This window comes from Epinephelus lanceolatus, chromosome 9 (genome assembly GCF_041903045.1).
Source record: "Epinephelus lanceolatus isolate andai-2023 chromosome 9, ASM4190304v1, whole genome shotgun sequence".
NCBI classification, from domain to species: Eukaryota; Metazoa; Chordata; class Actinopteri; order Perciformes; family Serranidae; genus Epinephelus; species Epinephelus lanceolatus.
The window spans coordinates 17371468-17387260 of NC_135742.1; the positions used below are offsets into that span (position 1 = coordinate 17371468).

Genomic DNA, 15793 nt, shown 5'->3' on the forward strand with positions numbered 1-15793 from the left:
TTGCTTATGGAGCGAGAACATGAGCCGACCATAACGACATCTCATGCACAGAACTCACTGTGACGTGAGGTTTATTTTTATACACCCTAAGCAAACAGAATTTGGAGAGAAGACTTAATTTGTAAAAAAATACTGGTTCAAATCAGGGTAGGTGTGAAAACAGTCTTAAGTTGAGTTCGGAAACCATTTCATAAGCTGTATTGTCGAAGTTGTTGCTCTTGGGTGCAGAGAAAAAGCCAAATTGATTGAGAAAATGGGGTGTAGAGTCAAGTGACCACGGTCTGTGTAATGGCCCTGACATTAGACATAAAAAAAACAGCAGGAAAAAAAAGCAGAAGAAACATTGAAACAGGTCACATGTAAACACACAAACACACAGAAGGCTGAGCAGGCAGTGTGGTTGATTGAGAAATTTTCTAACCATACTTCCTCAAGTCAGGGCCTCATTCAGCATCTGTCCTAATGACTTATTGCTGTTTTCATTCATTTCAAACACTCCAGTCTCTGTCATCCATATCAGCATAATTTGGAAGTGATTTAGTCATTTTTATGGACTCCATTTCACTCTTGTCATTTTTTTCTCTTCACGTCCAGACTCTGACCAGAAATTTTTCTTCAAGTATATGCACTTACAGTGTTTTTGCCCCTGATTCAGTTGACTGTTTTTCTACAAATTGAATGGTTATCAATTGTCCTTTGAGTGAACTGCGGCCGTCGTTATCTATTAAAATACGCTATGACTGGTTGATTGCCAGAGATTCTTTGCAGGCCCATGTAATCCAATTTGGACTGTTTAAGATTGAGCGCAGATAAAATCAGACTTTTGGCCATCCTTTCTCAATGTTTGAACAGTTTCGAACTTTCAAGTAGTTCAAACAAATGCTCCAACTGTTTTGCCAGTTCCGTCTGTAGTGCTCCAGTTCTTGCACAACACTCCGCATTATCTTGATTTGCCTCTAATTACAATTCCATATCTCTCCTTTGTTTGTCCCTCAATCATCTTTTTTCTCTCCTTCTTTTCCATACCATCCATCCCTCCACTCTTGTCTCCAAATCAACCCCTTGACCCCGACCTCCTCTCCAACCATCCGTCCATTTCTCTTTTCCTTTTCTTTCCCTTTTCAACCTTCTTTGTCTCACAGCAGTGATTCTCAGCCGGTCTGGTTACTGCAATGAATGGTAACACTATCCATCCAGCCAACACCACCACAACAGCAGGAGGAGGCCCAGGTGTGACAGCGCCCCCAAGAGGCTGGAGGGAATTCTGCGAGCTGCATGCCATCGCCACAGCCCGGCAGCTGGCCGGACACTACCGGAGCTTCGCCAGAGAGCGGCCACAACATGACGTGCTCCCTCCAGAGACCTTCTCCAAGCAGTTCACAGACCTCTTTCAGCAGCACTTCTGCTGCGAGGTTGACAAAGATGGCACCCCGCTCAGCCAGAACACATGCTCCATCGCTAGCGGTAGTGCTTCCTCCACCACCCCAGCGGCTCCTCCCCTCCCATCACAGGCTGTGATTGGGAGGTTGCGAATCACGTCTTTGTCTGGGGTGCAGGACTATCGGGAGGCGGGCCGGCCAAGTGGAGGGGCTGCTCTGTTTACTGTGGTGTCACCAAAAGTGGAGCCAGTGGTGGTGAGTCGGGAGCAGGAGCAGCCGCTGCGATGTGCTGCGGGGAACTCTTTATCAGGAAACCCCGTAGTGCTCAGAGGGTCGACTCGTAGCATTGGCAGCGGGTCGCTGCTGATTCGTAGCCGTAGCAATGAGGAGATCTCTGGCACTGATCGTCGTCAGGTATCTGAACGGTACTCCTCTGACTCCTCAACCTCCAACCCTGCACGCGCTGACGTCACACATTTCTCTGTCAGCCAAATTCGGCACACCGTAAGGCGGCTTCTCAAGAAACGGCCCAGCCCCTCCTCATCCCAGGACCTGTCTCCTAGCAACCCCAACCCCACCAACAACAACAGCAGTCCCCCAAATAATGGTGACAGAGTGGGCGGGATTTCTTCCACAAATGAGGAAGTGTCATCCTCCTCCTCTTCCTCCCACTCTTCCTCTTGTCTGAACTCGGAAGCCACACCCCCAGCATCCTCACACATGTCCATGGCTGGAGTAGCCTCTCACTTCCTGGATCGCTTCCGTCGGTTACGCGGCGGAAGCATGAGGCAGAGGAGGTCAGAGGCAAGCGGCTGCTGTAAAGAGGGCCAACTGAGGTACTTGCTGGTGGATGACACTATCTCAGACTCTCAGCCCCGCTGGCAACGCTGCCGCCTGCTGGTCAGGAGGATCAGGGACGCTCAAGTTGGAGGAGGAGGCAGAGGAAGAGGAGGAGGGGAGAGGTACCAGTTGGAGCTCTATGATCCTCCAAAGGTAGAAACAATTGCTCATGCTTACATTCATACACACATACAGTACAGGCCAAAAGTTTGGACACACCTTCTCATTCAATGCGTTTTCTTTATTTTCATGACTATTTACATTGTAGATTCTCACTGAAGGCATCAAAACTATGAATGAACACATGTGGAGTTATGTACTTAACAAAAAAAGGTGAAATAACTGAAAACATGTTTTATATTCTAGTTTCTTCAAAATAGCCACCCTTTGCTCTGATTACTGCTTTGCACACTCTTGGCATTCTCTCCATGAGCTTCAAGAGGTAGTCACCTGAAATGGTTTTCCAACAGTCTTGAAGGAGTTCCCAGAGGTGTTTAGCACTTGTTGGCCCTTTTGCCTTCACTCTGCGGTCCAGCTCACCCCAAACCATCTCGATTGGGTTCAGGTCCGGTGACTGTGGAGGCCAGGTCATCTGCCGCAGCACTCCATCACTCTCCTTCTTGGTCAAATAGCCCTTACACAGCCTGGAGGTGTGTTTGGGGTCATTGTCCTGTTGAAAAATAAATGATCGTCCAACTAAACGCAAACCGGATGGGATGGCATGTCGCTGCAGGATGCTGTGGTAGCCATGCTGGTTCAGTGTGCCTTCAATTTTGAATAAATCCCCAACAGTGTCACCAACAAAACACCCCCACACCATCACACCTCCTCCTCCATGCTTCACAGTGGGAACCAGGCATGTGGAATCCATCCGTTCACCTTTTCTGCGTCTCACAAAGACATGGCGGTTGGAACCAAAGATCTCAAATTTGGACTCATCAGACCAAAGCACAGATTTCCTCTGGTCTAATGTCCATTCCTTGTGTTTCTTGGCCCAAACAAATCTCTTCTGCTTGTTGCCTCTCCTTAGCAGTGGTTTCCTAGCAGCTATTTGACCATGAAGGCCTGATTGGCGCAGTCTCCTCTTAACAGTTGTTCTAGAGATGGGTCTGCTGCTAGAACTCTGTGTGGCATTCATCTGGTCTCTGATCTGAGCTGCTGTTAACTTGCGATTTCTGAGGCTGGTGACTCGGATGAACTTATCCTCAGAAGCAGAGGTGACTCTTGGTCTTCCTTTCCTGGGTCGGTCCTCATGTGTGCCAGTTTCGTTGTAGCGCTTGATGGTTTTTGCGACTCCACTTGGGGACACATTTAAAGTTTTTGCAATTTTCCGGACTGACTGACCTTCATTTCTTAAAGTAATGATGGCCACTGGTTTTTCTTTAGTTAGCTGATTGGTTCTTGCCATAATATGAATTTTAACAGTTGTCCAATAGGGCTGTCGGCTGTGTATTAACCTGACTTCTGCACAACACAACTGATGGTCCCAACCCCATTGATAAAGCAAGAAATTCCACTAATTAACCCTGATAAGGCACACCTGTGAAGTGGAAACCATTTCAGGTGACTACCTCTTGAAGCTCATGGAGAGAATGCCAAGAGTGTGCAAAGCAGTAATCAGAGCAAAGGGTGGCTATTTTGAAGAAACTAGAATATAAAACATGTTTTCAGTTATTTCACCTTTTTTTGTTAAGTACATAACTCCACATGTGTTTATTCATAGTTTTGATGCCTTCAGTGAGAATCTACAATGTAAATAGTCATGAAAATAAAGAAAACGCATTGAATGAGAAGGTGTGTCCAAACTTTTGGCCTGTACTGTATTTACATAAAACAAGCAGTTATTGCATACGTGTACACATCATGGGTGTAATCATGGTCGTGCAGTATATTAATGATTCACAACACTCTAAAATACACACGACATTCAACTCTAGTCTGGGCAGCAGCAGACTCCGCTGTCTCATCATCTTTCTCTGTAGTCCCTGTATATTATATTTAATATATATTTTTAATTTGATCAAAATTCTTAGTGTCAGTTAACAGTTAAACAATTAATTATTAACATCCCTAATATGCCATATTTACGACATCTGTAACAAGCAGATGTATTCAGCTACAGGTATAAAGCATGTCATTGATGGCTGAAAATTCCTCGGTTACTGTTCTTGGTACAGCAGATGCCTGCTTTCAAAGGACTGTGTTTGTGTGTCTGCAGTTCTTGCAAATGTTTGTTGAGCGTCTTCTCAGAAATCTGCACACCACTGAAACACTCAACAGCTGGCAGGTTTCTCAGTTCGTCTTTCATATCTGTACAAGACGGATAATTTCTCTAGATCTGTTTGTGTTCATCAATAAGATAGAAAGCCACAGAGGCCTTTTTAAGCGATGGCTAATGTCAGTTTGCCAGGCTGTTTCACAAATGCATGCACATACTCTGAATTAACACACACACAAGCACAAAGTCATTTCCTGTTTCCAGCTGTTTTAGTCTGAGGGGTTTCCCCCCCTCCTTTTTCAGATCTTCTCTGTGTTTGTTTTGTTTTCATAAATGATATTTTGCCGCATCTGAGAAGCTCCTTTTGCTGCACAGTTTGCCATATGACAAAACAAGACCAAGGCTGTGATGACATTTAGCTTTGTCTCATAAAACGATGTGTTTTATTGGTTGTTTTCATCACATCTTTGCCTCCGGTTTGTCTTTTTAACTGCAGCTACAGAGTGTGCTGTGATGTTGAGCGGGCGTCTGTGTTAAACAAGCTGAAAAAGCCAAAGAGTGGTATTACATGTCTGGTCACAGCTTAGATTAATGAAAACTAATCAGAGCATCACGCCTGTTCTTGCCTTGTGTGCAGAGTGGCACTGTTGCTGTTAAAACTCCATCATTTATTTCATACTGATAACCTTTAAAGATAGGATAAGAGATAGTTTGCCCTTTAAACTAGTTAAAGAAGCTTGAGAAAATGGAGTTACTGTTCGTTTAGATTTAAAGGAGCTATATGTAAGAAATCTAAAGCAAATAGGCGTAAAATCATCCTAATATGTCACAGAGACTAAGGAATAATGTTCATATAACATACTGATGTCACCGACAACAATAGTACAGCCAGAATATTCGCATTTAAAAAATCATGCAAATCATGTTTATGTTTTGAATTTGTGTTTTGGCCTGTTGTGCCACCCACCGCCGTCTACCAGTCACGCAGTCAGTAGAGTCTCAGCATCAGTTACAGTTATGACTGAGCTACAGCAGTACGGCAAGCAGCATTAGCAGTGTCCTGGTACATAGCATTAGCAGTCTCCTCAGCTGTATCCCGGCAGCAGTGTTAGCAGCAGAGAAGCCGGACTTGCTCGAACGGTCCGCTGGAAAACCGAAGATCAAGGACGCGGCGACGCGGCCCTGCCACGGCACCCGTCCATGGGCAAACAAATCAGTCTCCAGCGTGCCGCTGTCCAGCAACCTCGAATCTGTAGGGGAGGGGGGGGCGGACACGACTCACAGCAGTATTTTGCATTTGAGTGCACTAACCGTTTTGGCCACATTTTTACATACAGCGCCTTTAATCTGCCTGTTCCTCGCCAATTACTGTCACACATTTCTTTATAATATAGTAATTTTCATGCATTCATGCAGCTCAGCATTTGCCCAGTGTGGCGTTTTTGTCCTCAGTTACCTCAAAGAATCTGCAACATTCATGTCTTCTTTTACTCTTTGGTGAGTCAATATGCCTCCTACACTATTTCCTGTTTGTTTGGGGTTTGGTTCAGCCAGTCACAATTTTTCTACTTATTACTTTAGGATTAATGCCTCAACTGAACTATCAGAATTTATTAATTTTCCCTCTTTATCATATATTTGTTTGAGCATCTTGCATTTTTAAGTTAGAAGCAAGAACGATCAGCATGCCTTCCCCTTGCCCCTGCTTGACAGCTCCTCACAGCACAGCAGGATGTCTTTCTTTTTTTCTAATATGCATGCTTGGCTCCCCACATGAGACCTCATGGCATAAAACCCTGCAGTATTTCCAGATGGGGCCAGCTGCAAGGCTGCATGTGCTTGCACACCCAGTCCTCGATCCCCAAGATCCCCAAACCAGTAATCAGAGCGGCCAAGTTGACTGCCGTCCCAGCCACCGCCATATACAGTATAAGGCAACAGAGTTCAAGTCTCTTCAGGGTGTGTGCATGTGTGTATTCTGGCACAAACAGGGGTCAATGAGATAGACATTGCATGCCTGTGTGTGTATCTCAGTGTGTATGTGTGCTCGTAGCGTTTTATATTTAGCAGCCCTCGACTCTTCAGCCAGCTACAGCCCTAACCATGTGCGTGAGGTAATTCAGTTGATGATAGAGCCAGAGCTGTGTGTGTGTGTGTGTGTGTGTGTGTGTGTGTGTGTGTGTGTGTACATGCATGCATATTTGATCAGAATGGGAAGGCATTGGCAGGATTTTCCTGGCTGATTGCAATGCTGCTTTAGTTAACCAACTGCAGCGCTGCTCTGAGTGCTCCCCCTCTCACTTGTGTGTGTGTGTGTGTATGTGTGTGTGTAATCTTGGCAGGGCAGAGAGTTAAGGCCCTGAGAATGGCCTTAAAAGGAAGGAGAGCTGTGGACTTGCATGCACACATTTTTTAACATACACAAGAAAAAGCACATGGGTTCACATCCTAGAAGAAGTCATTTAAACACACATGCTTGGGGTTGCTCAGCTCTATGCTCTGTCGGTACAGTTTCTTTTTTGTGGATGTAAATTGAGATTTCACACTTCTGTGGGCTCTTTCTGTGACTCTGCGTGTAGGTGTGTGAGCATGCATGCCTGCACGCTGCACACATATCTCGCTACACAGAAGATAATCATCCCAGGGCAGTGCTCATATATGTATTTTTATTCACATCTCTGTGTCTGTGTCTTTCTGTGTAAGAAACATCAGTAATATCAGTGAGCTCACTTTGCACAAAAGAGGAAGCTGCATGGAAACTGATAATGTATTCGCGTGAGAAAGCTCCAGTTAAGGCGAAGCGCCCTGTCAGGGCTAAAGTTGAGCCAGGTTTTTGATGCAGTACTAATGTCAGTCTAAACACAGGTTTAACCTGCTTCATTCTGATAACCTGGGCAGGTGAAAGCTTGCCAGTTACTTTAGGAATGCACCAAACAACAACTCTCTACTCCCGAGGACAGAGGAGAAACACATTCAGGGAAAAATGTGGAAAATGACCAGTGATGACTGTCAAACTGCTCACATGTAGTAATTTATTTTTTTAAAGCTTTCTAGTCTAGTTGTGAAGGACTGTGTTTGTCTTGTCCAAGATCTTATTCTGCCAACGGACCACTAAAATGATCATACCTGTGTAGTGTAGTCAGTTTGCTCACTGTAAAAGAGTAGAGGGGATAAGTTTTTTTTTTTTTTTTTTGAAAAACAGATAAAAGATGTTCTTGAAATTCACAAAAGAGTGTACAAAAATGAAAAATAAAAACTTTGAGATACTTTATCAAAACAACCCACACCAGTTTGACTGATATCATCCTGGCTTGCACACACACACAGAAAAATCATGGTTTAGTAAAATAAATGAAAATGGAAAGATCTGCTTTTGCAAATGAACCCTTCTGACAAACGACTGTAAAGATGTCGTGGTCTGAACTGATTTGAATGGATAGAAATATGAAATCAAACTGTAAAAAGGCTAAAGATTGCCTTTATAAGGACACTATGTCTTTCATGCTTCTGTATCAGTAGTGAAAATATTAATACTATGCAGACACACTTTATAGTGTTAAACTATCACATCCAAGCTTTAAGTTTTGACATGGTGAACTCAGTGATTCAAGTGTTTTGCACCAAAAAAGTTAATGAATATGTTAAATTGTATTTTTTCCTAACTGATTGAAATATTCCGCTTCAGTTCCTCACCATCTAAGCGTTCTTGTTGCATTTGTGCATATGATGCATTTGTTCTGTTGGAAAAATTGATATGATAAAATTGAAAGCCTTTATTGATCCCCAGAGTAGAAATGAGAGATTTAGGGCCCTACCTTACACGCAGCACAAAGCTACGTAACTGTCATTGCTTGATTCAGAGTGACACAGTTGTCATTTTCATGGCCAGCACCCATGCTGTGTAAGATGCAAAAGTGCTTGCACCTAACTGTGCCCATGGGTGCGTAGGTCTCAAAATGAGGTGCGGTCAGACACATTGTTGGTGCATTGCCAGAAAGCGACTGTGCCATTGACCAACAAAGTCCTGTTCTTAAGTCAGTTGTACAGTATTCTCCTTCTATTTAAAGGGCGCATTATTCAGATAGTAAGATGCGGCTACATAGGCGGTTCACAACACGCATACATTCTGCTTGTTACACACACAGAGATGCACGGATGGGCTGCAGCTGTGTAAAATAATACATTATTAATGCGGAAAACATTAATTACAATCTCTATAATGTAGACTACCCACTAAGAGAGACGCTAAGCACATTCACGAACAAGGAGCAGTGTAACTTCATTAATTATTTCAGAAGCTAAATGTTTGTCCTGTTCCTTCTGTCTAGTTTATAACCCCAGTTTTTAGTTTTGCTGCTTAACTGTCCCATGATATTTACTGCAGTGACATTCCTCCTGTTTCTGCAGAAAAACCTTTACTGCTCCAATTTGCCAAATCCACCATGCAGTACGCCAGGAACAGGTGTACCTGACTTTTAAAGGAAACAGATGCCCCTTGTGCCTTACTTTGCCCACAGATCGGACTGGCAAAACGTGGAGATGGACACGGCCCAAATGCACTCATGCTGTGCACTTTAAACCATTCACTATAGATCATTTAAATAGGGCCCTTAAACCTTTCCACTAGTAGAAGGTGATTTCGATCTATTATCATCTGGGTTGTAGGCCCAGCATGCTTCTGCTGCACCACTCTGCTTATTAATGACAACTTATTGTACATGCTTCTTAAACTGGAACTTATATCAGCAGGTTTTAGGACTGTATTTTGTCATTTTTTGTTTTGCAGATGGAATAACAAGATAGCTAAGCCAAACCGATGTCACACTTGCTGTATTGCAGAAGTGAATCTTGTCATGTCAGCTGAAAGAAGCAGATGTCTCCATAATGTCCTCAGTGCCGTCTGAGGCTTTAACTTTAAAGTCTTTGCTTTAAAGTTTGGCCTCAAGAATCTCAATGAGGACAAAGTGGCACCATGACCCATAAGTGTTTTCTTGTTTTAGATTATATAGCCCACATCCCAAGAAGCTGAGAAGAAAGCGACATTGGTTTTGGTATACTTTTCAGTTATCTTAATGTGCAGTTTTGAAATTATCTTGTGACCTACCTCAGCTTTGACTTTCTCTTAACCGAGGTAGTCATTTCTACAACACCGAGCCCTTCTTTTCCTTTCATCTGACGTACGGTAGTCAAGGTTACAGACAAGGTTAGCGTCTTGCCAGGAAAATCGTGGTATTCTGTCTCCCAGAGTCAGTTCCCACAGACTGCTGCACTCTGATGGTGGATAAGTTTCCTCAGACCTCCTGTAGACTTCATCTTAATCACACCCCTCTCATCTCATCTCAGCTGTGTGTGTGCATGTGTGTGTTTGTGCCTTTGCATGTGTTTGTTCCAGCTCCTCGAGCCTTAATCTTTCCCACATGGTTTCATTTCATGCTTGTGCGTAAGTGTGCCTACAACTATGTATCATGTTGCTCTTGGAGTTTGTCCTTCTCCGTCTGTATGTGTTTGTGCTCACACATATCTGTATATCGTAAAAGCTTTGTCTTCGCCTTTCCTGCCCACTAGGGTCACGTGGCACTTTATCTCAAGCCTTCATTGAAAAGAAAGTAGAATAATTTCCAGTAGTAGGCCTTCTGATGAAGTCAATTTCAACACTGTGCATCATTAAACAGAATTGGAGTTAGCTGAAGTCAAAATACGTTTAAATACATGTTCCTATGCATTCTGATATTTGCATTTATTTCTGCACGTTCCTCTCCCTGCTGTGTTTTTCTTTTTTTCTCTCACTGACAGTAAGAGAGGAGTTTGCAACATCAGTGGAAAATACTTTTCCAACAACCAGACTCTGGTGTCCATCTGTTCTGTGTTACTTGTTGTACTTCAGTCTCTCATATGGCAACATGCAGCGTTAATTTGGCTCTTGTTGCATACCACAACTAAAGCTCTGAGCATATGGGCCCCAGTCAGCTGAAGCAGAAACAGAATTAAATCAACCAAGAGAGACACAGGAAACGCAGCAGAAGGAGATATAACAAAGACAGACTGAAAGTAAGGTAGACAAGCCAGCAACAAGGAGGACAGACAGAGTGAGATCAAGGTGACTGTAGGTCTATGGCAAGTTTTTGATTAACTTGAGATGTGCAGAATTCTTCCAAAGCAAGCGAGAGGTACATTCAAATGCACATTTTCCTTGTGAGAAGACTCCCTGTTTGCAGATACAGTGGATTTATTTATTGTGTCCCGAGTCCACATGGACACCAATTAAATGCTGACAGTCCATCACCCAAAAGCTTCCCTTGATACTTGTCAGAAATGAAGGACATCCGACTTAAAGAATAGCCCCTTAATCATCATATAATGAGCAATAAAACATGGAATTAACTTTGTCTTTATGCTCATCTGACTCACTTAACAAGCAAAGCCTTTCAGAAGACCAGGAAACCTGCCTGTTTCTACAGCTAAAGCTAATGAACCTGAATGTAACTGGCTAAATTCTGCCCGAGATAAAGCTCTACACTATAGCTGTTTCTCATCAAAGATACTCTACTGTTTTAGCTCTTCAGGTTGTTATTTTAGGCTCCGCTAACCCGAATTAATTCAATCAAAATACACATTTGCTCACATCAAACCGTGGATTTTGAAACGTGTTGCCTCGGTGGTTTCTGCTGCGAAGCCAGCATCATTGTGGTGTATTAAATTTCATCTGTGCTGCTTAAAGCATTGAAAAAAAAATGACATTTTAAAATTCCAGAACGTCTGGATAATTTGCAAACGTCACTGCAGAGATTTAATTTGGACTGTTTCCCTGAAAAATTATCGTTCCAGACTAGTCATGGGTGATTTTGCTGTATTTTTATTTTTATGGCAACCCAGGGGCCTCTATCAACTGAACACTAATAAAACATGCACCACATGAATAAATTAAAGGACATAAATGTGAGTTACTTGGGTAGAAACTTTGGTTTAAATTTTGCACGAACAATCTTGGCAATAAAGTTAAGGGCTGAAACAATTAGCCACATGATTGAGAAGTATTTTAATAGTAGGTTAAACATTTGAAGTAATTTTAAAAGCAAATATTTTCAGATTCCTGCTTCTCAAATGTGAGAATTTGCTGCTTCTCTTTCTCTTACGTGATAGTAAACTGAATATCTTTAGGGTTTTGAGTGTTGGTTGACCTAAACAAGACATTTTAAGACGTTATGTTGGGCTTTAGAAAACTATAATTGTGAGAATCTGAGATGTTTCACTATTGCCTGACTCTCTAGAGACCAAATGCTTTATTGATCACTCAAGAAAATAAATTGCTGATTATTTGGACGGCCGGTAATCCTGAAAGTAGCTAGCTCTTGTGAAGTTGTGCAGAACTTCCAAGTGGCTCGTCAGCCTCGACTGATATCCGCATTTAGAGCGGAGATTATCTCTACTGAGAGAGACCTGACTTGAGTTTCATTTTACATCATAACAGTCTTTGTATCTCACCCACAAAGTCAAATTTTCTCCTCTTTCCAGGGATCGAGTTTCATGAAACCTAGAAGTTATGCCTCGAGGTGACTTGACTGAGTCATGTAATGGGTGTAGATATGTGCGTGGGTGCACATGCATGCTTGTGTTGTGTGTTCACCGCATGTATATATGGTGTGAATATCATGTTACAAATCAATTTGTTCTAACCAGATTGTAAAAGTCTGATAAATGGAAAAGCATGAGAGTAGATGTTTTCCTGTTTGTCTTCAGTGAACTAGATTACTTGAAGGTTCTGCTTTTTAGTGTTTCTCTGCTGACTTGCCTGAACTTGTCCTCCCTGCTCCTTCTAATTTTGAATCACCAGATCTTTATCTTGTGCAGCCCACAGAGATCTGAGGTAGTTTTTGGAGAAAAATTGGGAGAACGATGCCTCTGGAAATCCTCAGGCAGCCATCCACTTGGCTCTGAGTTTGGAAATACCTCTGGAAACAATATCTCTGGTTGGTTGGCATAATGTTGGTTTTTGAAATGTAATGACGACTCACTGTGACTCGGTCCTTTGCTGAAATTTGTCCTGATGAAACAGAGGCCTGCAGGGTTGCATGAGAGTCTTGATTTCCCAACAGCTGTGTTTGGCACCACCATGGAGGTCTTTTGAGGGGTTGGTTTATGAACAGATTAGGGTAGCATTTGATTAGGGATGTCAGTGGTTAACTCTTAATCAGTTAACCACAAAGAACATTTTGAATGGTTATGCATGTTTATCACTGTGCACCATCGGGTCTGTTGTGAGCAAGCTAGTGGCTCTACTCATTCTGCGATTATCGCTAGTAATGTCAACAGTGTTGCTGTGGAAACATTGTGCCCACCCTCCGCAGAGCCCTTTTTCATATTGTTAACTAAAAACACTCATCACAATTTTCCAGAACCCAAAGTGAGTTTTTCATATACTTGTATTGTCCAGGCAGTGGTTCAATACCCAAATGATATTCATTACAATGATGTCAAACAGATTAAAGCACCAAATTCTTAGCAGAAAGCAAATGGTTAGCTTTTTCTTGCCTCGTCGACTAATTGTTTCACTACTATTCGACAGATGATACCCAAATGTAACCTATCAAAAAAAAGAGAGAGACCACTGAAAAGATGTTTTCACTGAAGGTGCAGGTTGATTTAATAACATTTTGAATAGAAAGTTGGCTGTATTAATGCAACAGTCCTGCAACAAATTCTAACATTAAGTTAGAATTTTCAGTTTTTATTGAAGCTGTTTCCGAGAGGTGTTGGCAGCTGCATTTATAGTGCTGAAAAGCAGGGAATCATATGACAGAAACATGAGTCAAAGAGCAGAGTCTGGGTCAGTTAAACTTAAAAGAAATGTAGTCTTGGTGATCAGAATTGTGGATCATGCCGCAGTATCCCACTCCTTTCAGTATAAATGTGGTTAGGTTTCTAAAAAACAGGATAAGTGTTAATGCTAGTCTCTGTAACCACAACAAAATGGAGGATTTTTCACCAAAATGTGTCATTTTACGTTGTGGTAAAGTTACAGTATTGGAAAATATGAGTGCTCTTAAGAGATGATTAATCTTTTAGTTGGTGGTGGATTGAACACTGGCCACTGTCCATGGAGTTTCAAGCTACATCCAGTCCTGTTTAGTGTATAATTCAACATTTTGCTTCTTAATTAAAAGTCCTCACACACCACACTTGCGTTGACGTCGTCTTGAGGGATTAAGACTGCGTACAGAACCAGTGTTTAGCCAAAGTCAGCAGTAATGACTCTTGTCAGGAATACAGTGAGTCATAGAGGGATCCTACCAAGTTTAAACCCACACATTTCCAAGGAAAGCACTTGGTGTAAATATAACCAGAGGCTTCAAAGAACTGCAGCCGCTCAGATGTTGCAAACGACGTACAGTAGATCACTAGATGATAGTCTTTTTCTCAACTTCTCTAACTATGAAGGGCACGGGCAGACAAAACAAAGACACTTCTCACCCTTTTTAAATAAAAGTCTTGATTATTGGTTTTATGTCCTTTCGATATAATACAAGATATAGTTTGATATGATTCATGTGCAGATTTGTGATTTCATGCTGTGGGCAGAATCCACACATTTATAGTCCACATCCCTTTCAGTATGTTTACATGAACCAGGAGCTTGCCCACGCTTTTCTCAGCACTTCTCTGCTGACCTTGACTGCGGATACCAGAACACTTTGAAGAAATGATCCCGACTGACATGCCCTCTGCTTTTGGAGGTCACTGTGTTAGTCATAAAGCTCTGAAGTGGTGGAGTTGAATGAGCTGAAAGGTCTAAATATTGTTGGTCTTCATTGACAGACCTCTTCGGTTTTGTGTCAGGTTTGAGTGCAGTGACTCTAGGCTTGAAGAGGTGGGTGTTGCCCCCTTTTTTTTCTCAGTCTTATTTGTCAGAGAAAGGGGAACAATTGTCAGTATGACACTGTTCAGCCTTTCACGTGAAGCTGTTCCCAATCAAGATGCCCGAGAGGAGGCTCCAGCTTGTGGTGTACCGCAAATTTCATGTGTACCCCATGGTGAACTCACAATCCTGTCGCCAGAGTAAATGTTGGGATTGTACGTTTTTGCAGACCACAGATATGTAATATTTTTACGTTTTTATGTAGTGGATGGACAACGCTGTGGTTAACGTGGTTATGCTAAGCACGAAAACCAATGGTTTATGGCCAGGGAAAGATCATGCTTTGGCTTAAAACACTCTGATTTGGTGGCGCCATCACAGCTGGAAAAGCCGTTGATGTCTTGCTAAAAAACACCTGGTTTTGGCGGCACAGTCGTCACTGAAAATGCTGCTGAAGTCTTGCTAAAAAACAGCCAGATTTGGTGGCACAGTTGCAGCTGGAAATGCCACTATTTTCTCACTAAATACAGCATTTTGATGGCACAGTAGCTGCTGGAAGTGCCACCATTGTTGCACTGAAAACACCAAGTTTTAGTGGGAGAATTGCTGCTGGAAATGGTGCCATTGTTTCTGCTGGAAATGCTGTCGATGTCGGGCTAAAAACACCATTTTGGTGGCACAGTTGCCGCCAGTGTCTTGTTAAAAAAACACCCACTTTATCTGCCTTGCAGTCTCAAACAGAGGTCTGCAGCTTGGCAGCCATCTGGCCTGGGTGTCACGCCATCCACCATCCTCCTCACTTGGTGATGACAAAATCAGCTCATATACATGTAATCAGAACTATGCCACTTTAAAAACGTTCATGTGATACGTATAAAACGTACAAATGTAACGCATGCATGGTTTGCAAAAGTCTACAATGTCGCAATTTTCTTCTCGCAACTGGGCTGGAACTCAAGATTCATGCATTCTGTGGCGTCCAGTGCAAACTGGAGAGGTTTATAGCCGAGTGTGAAGCAGCAATTTGATGGGATTCAATCACTTTACAGTAAGTCTGAACCCATGATGCTCTCCTCCCTCTGAGTTCCTGTCTGAGGAAAGCGTGTTTAAATGTCTCATTCATAAGTAAGGGTCAGGTGAAGCAGGAAATTAACAAGCATACATGTGAAGCACTCAGTTTATGTGGCAGAAATGAGCTTCTTTTGCAGATTGTCGGGGCATCTGGAAAGAGTTCAGAGTAAAATTTCTGCCTTTTACTTAAAATACCAGTTGAAGTGGTTCAGGCATCCAAACCAGATGCCCCATTCCCTGTGGGAGTAATCTGTGCAAGTCCAACTTGTAAAAGACCCTGGGGCAGGTCCAGAACACGCTGGAGGGAAAGCACATCACACTTGGCCTGGGAACGCCTCGGGATCCCCCAGAAAGAGCTGGAGGACGTGGCTGGGAGAAAACTAGATTGTGATGAGATAGATAGATGAAACATGTCGTGCACTTTATGGCTGG

At 42.7% G+C, this 15793-nt stretch overlaps 1 protein-coding gene across 3 annotated transcripts in view; it reads left to right on the forward strand.

Annotated features, from left to right (window-relative positions):
- Positions 1 to 15793, forward strand: part of sh2b3 (SH2B adaptor protein 3) — a 69682-nt gene that overhangs the window by 20371 nt on the left and 33518 nt on the right. For 2 of the 3 annotated variants that reach the window (XM_033619685.2, XM_033619686.2), the window contains exon 2: positions 1143 to 2372. In XM_033619685.2, coding sequence (XP_033475576.1) covers positions 1173 to 2372 — 1200 coding nt within the window. In that variant the 5' untranslated portion in view covers positions 1143 to 1172. The remainder of the gene's footprint in view (positions 1 to 1142; positions 2373 to 15793) is intronic. The other variant, XM_033619684.2, reaches the window with a different exon arrangement.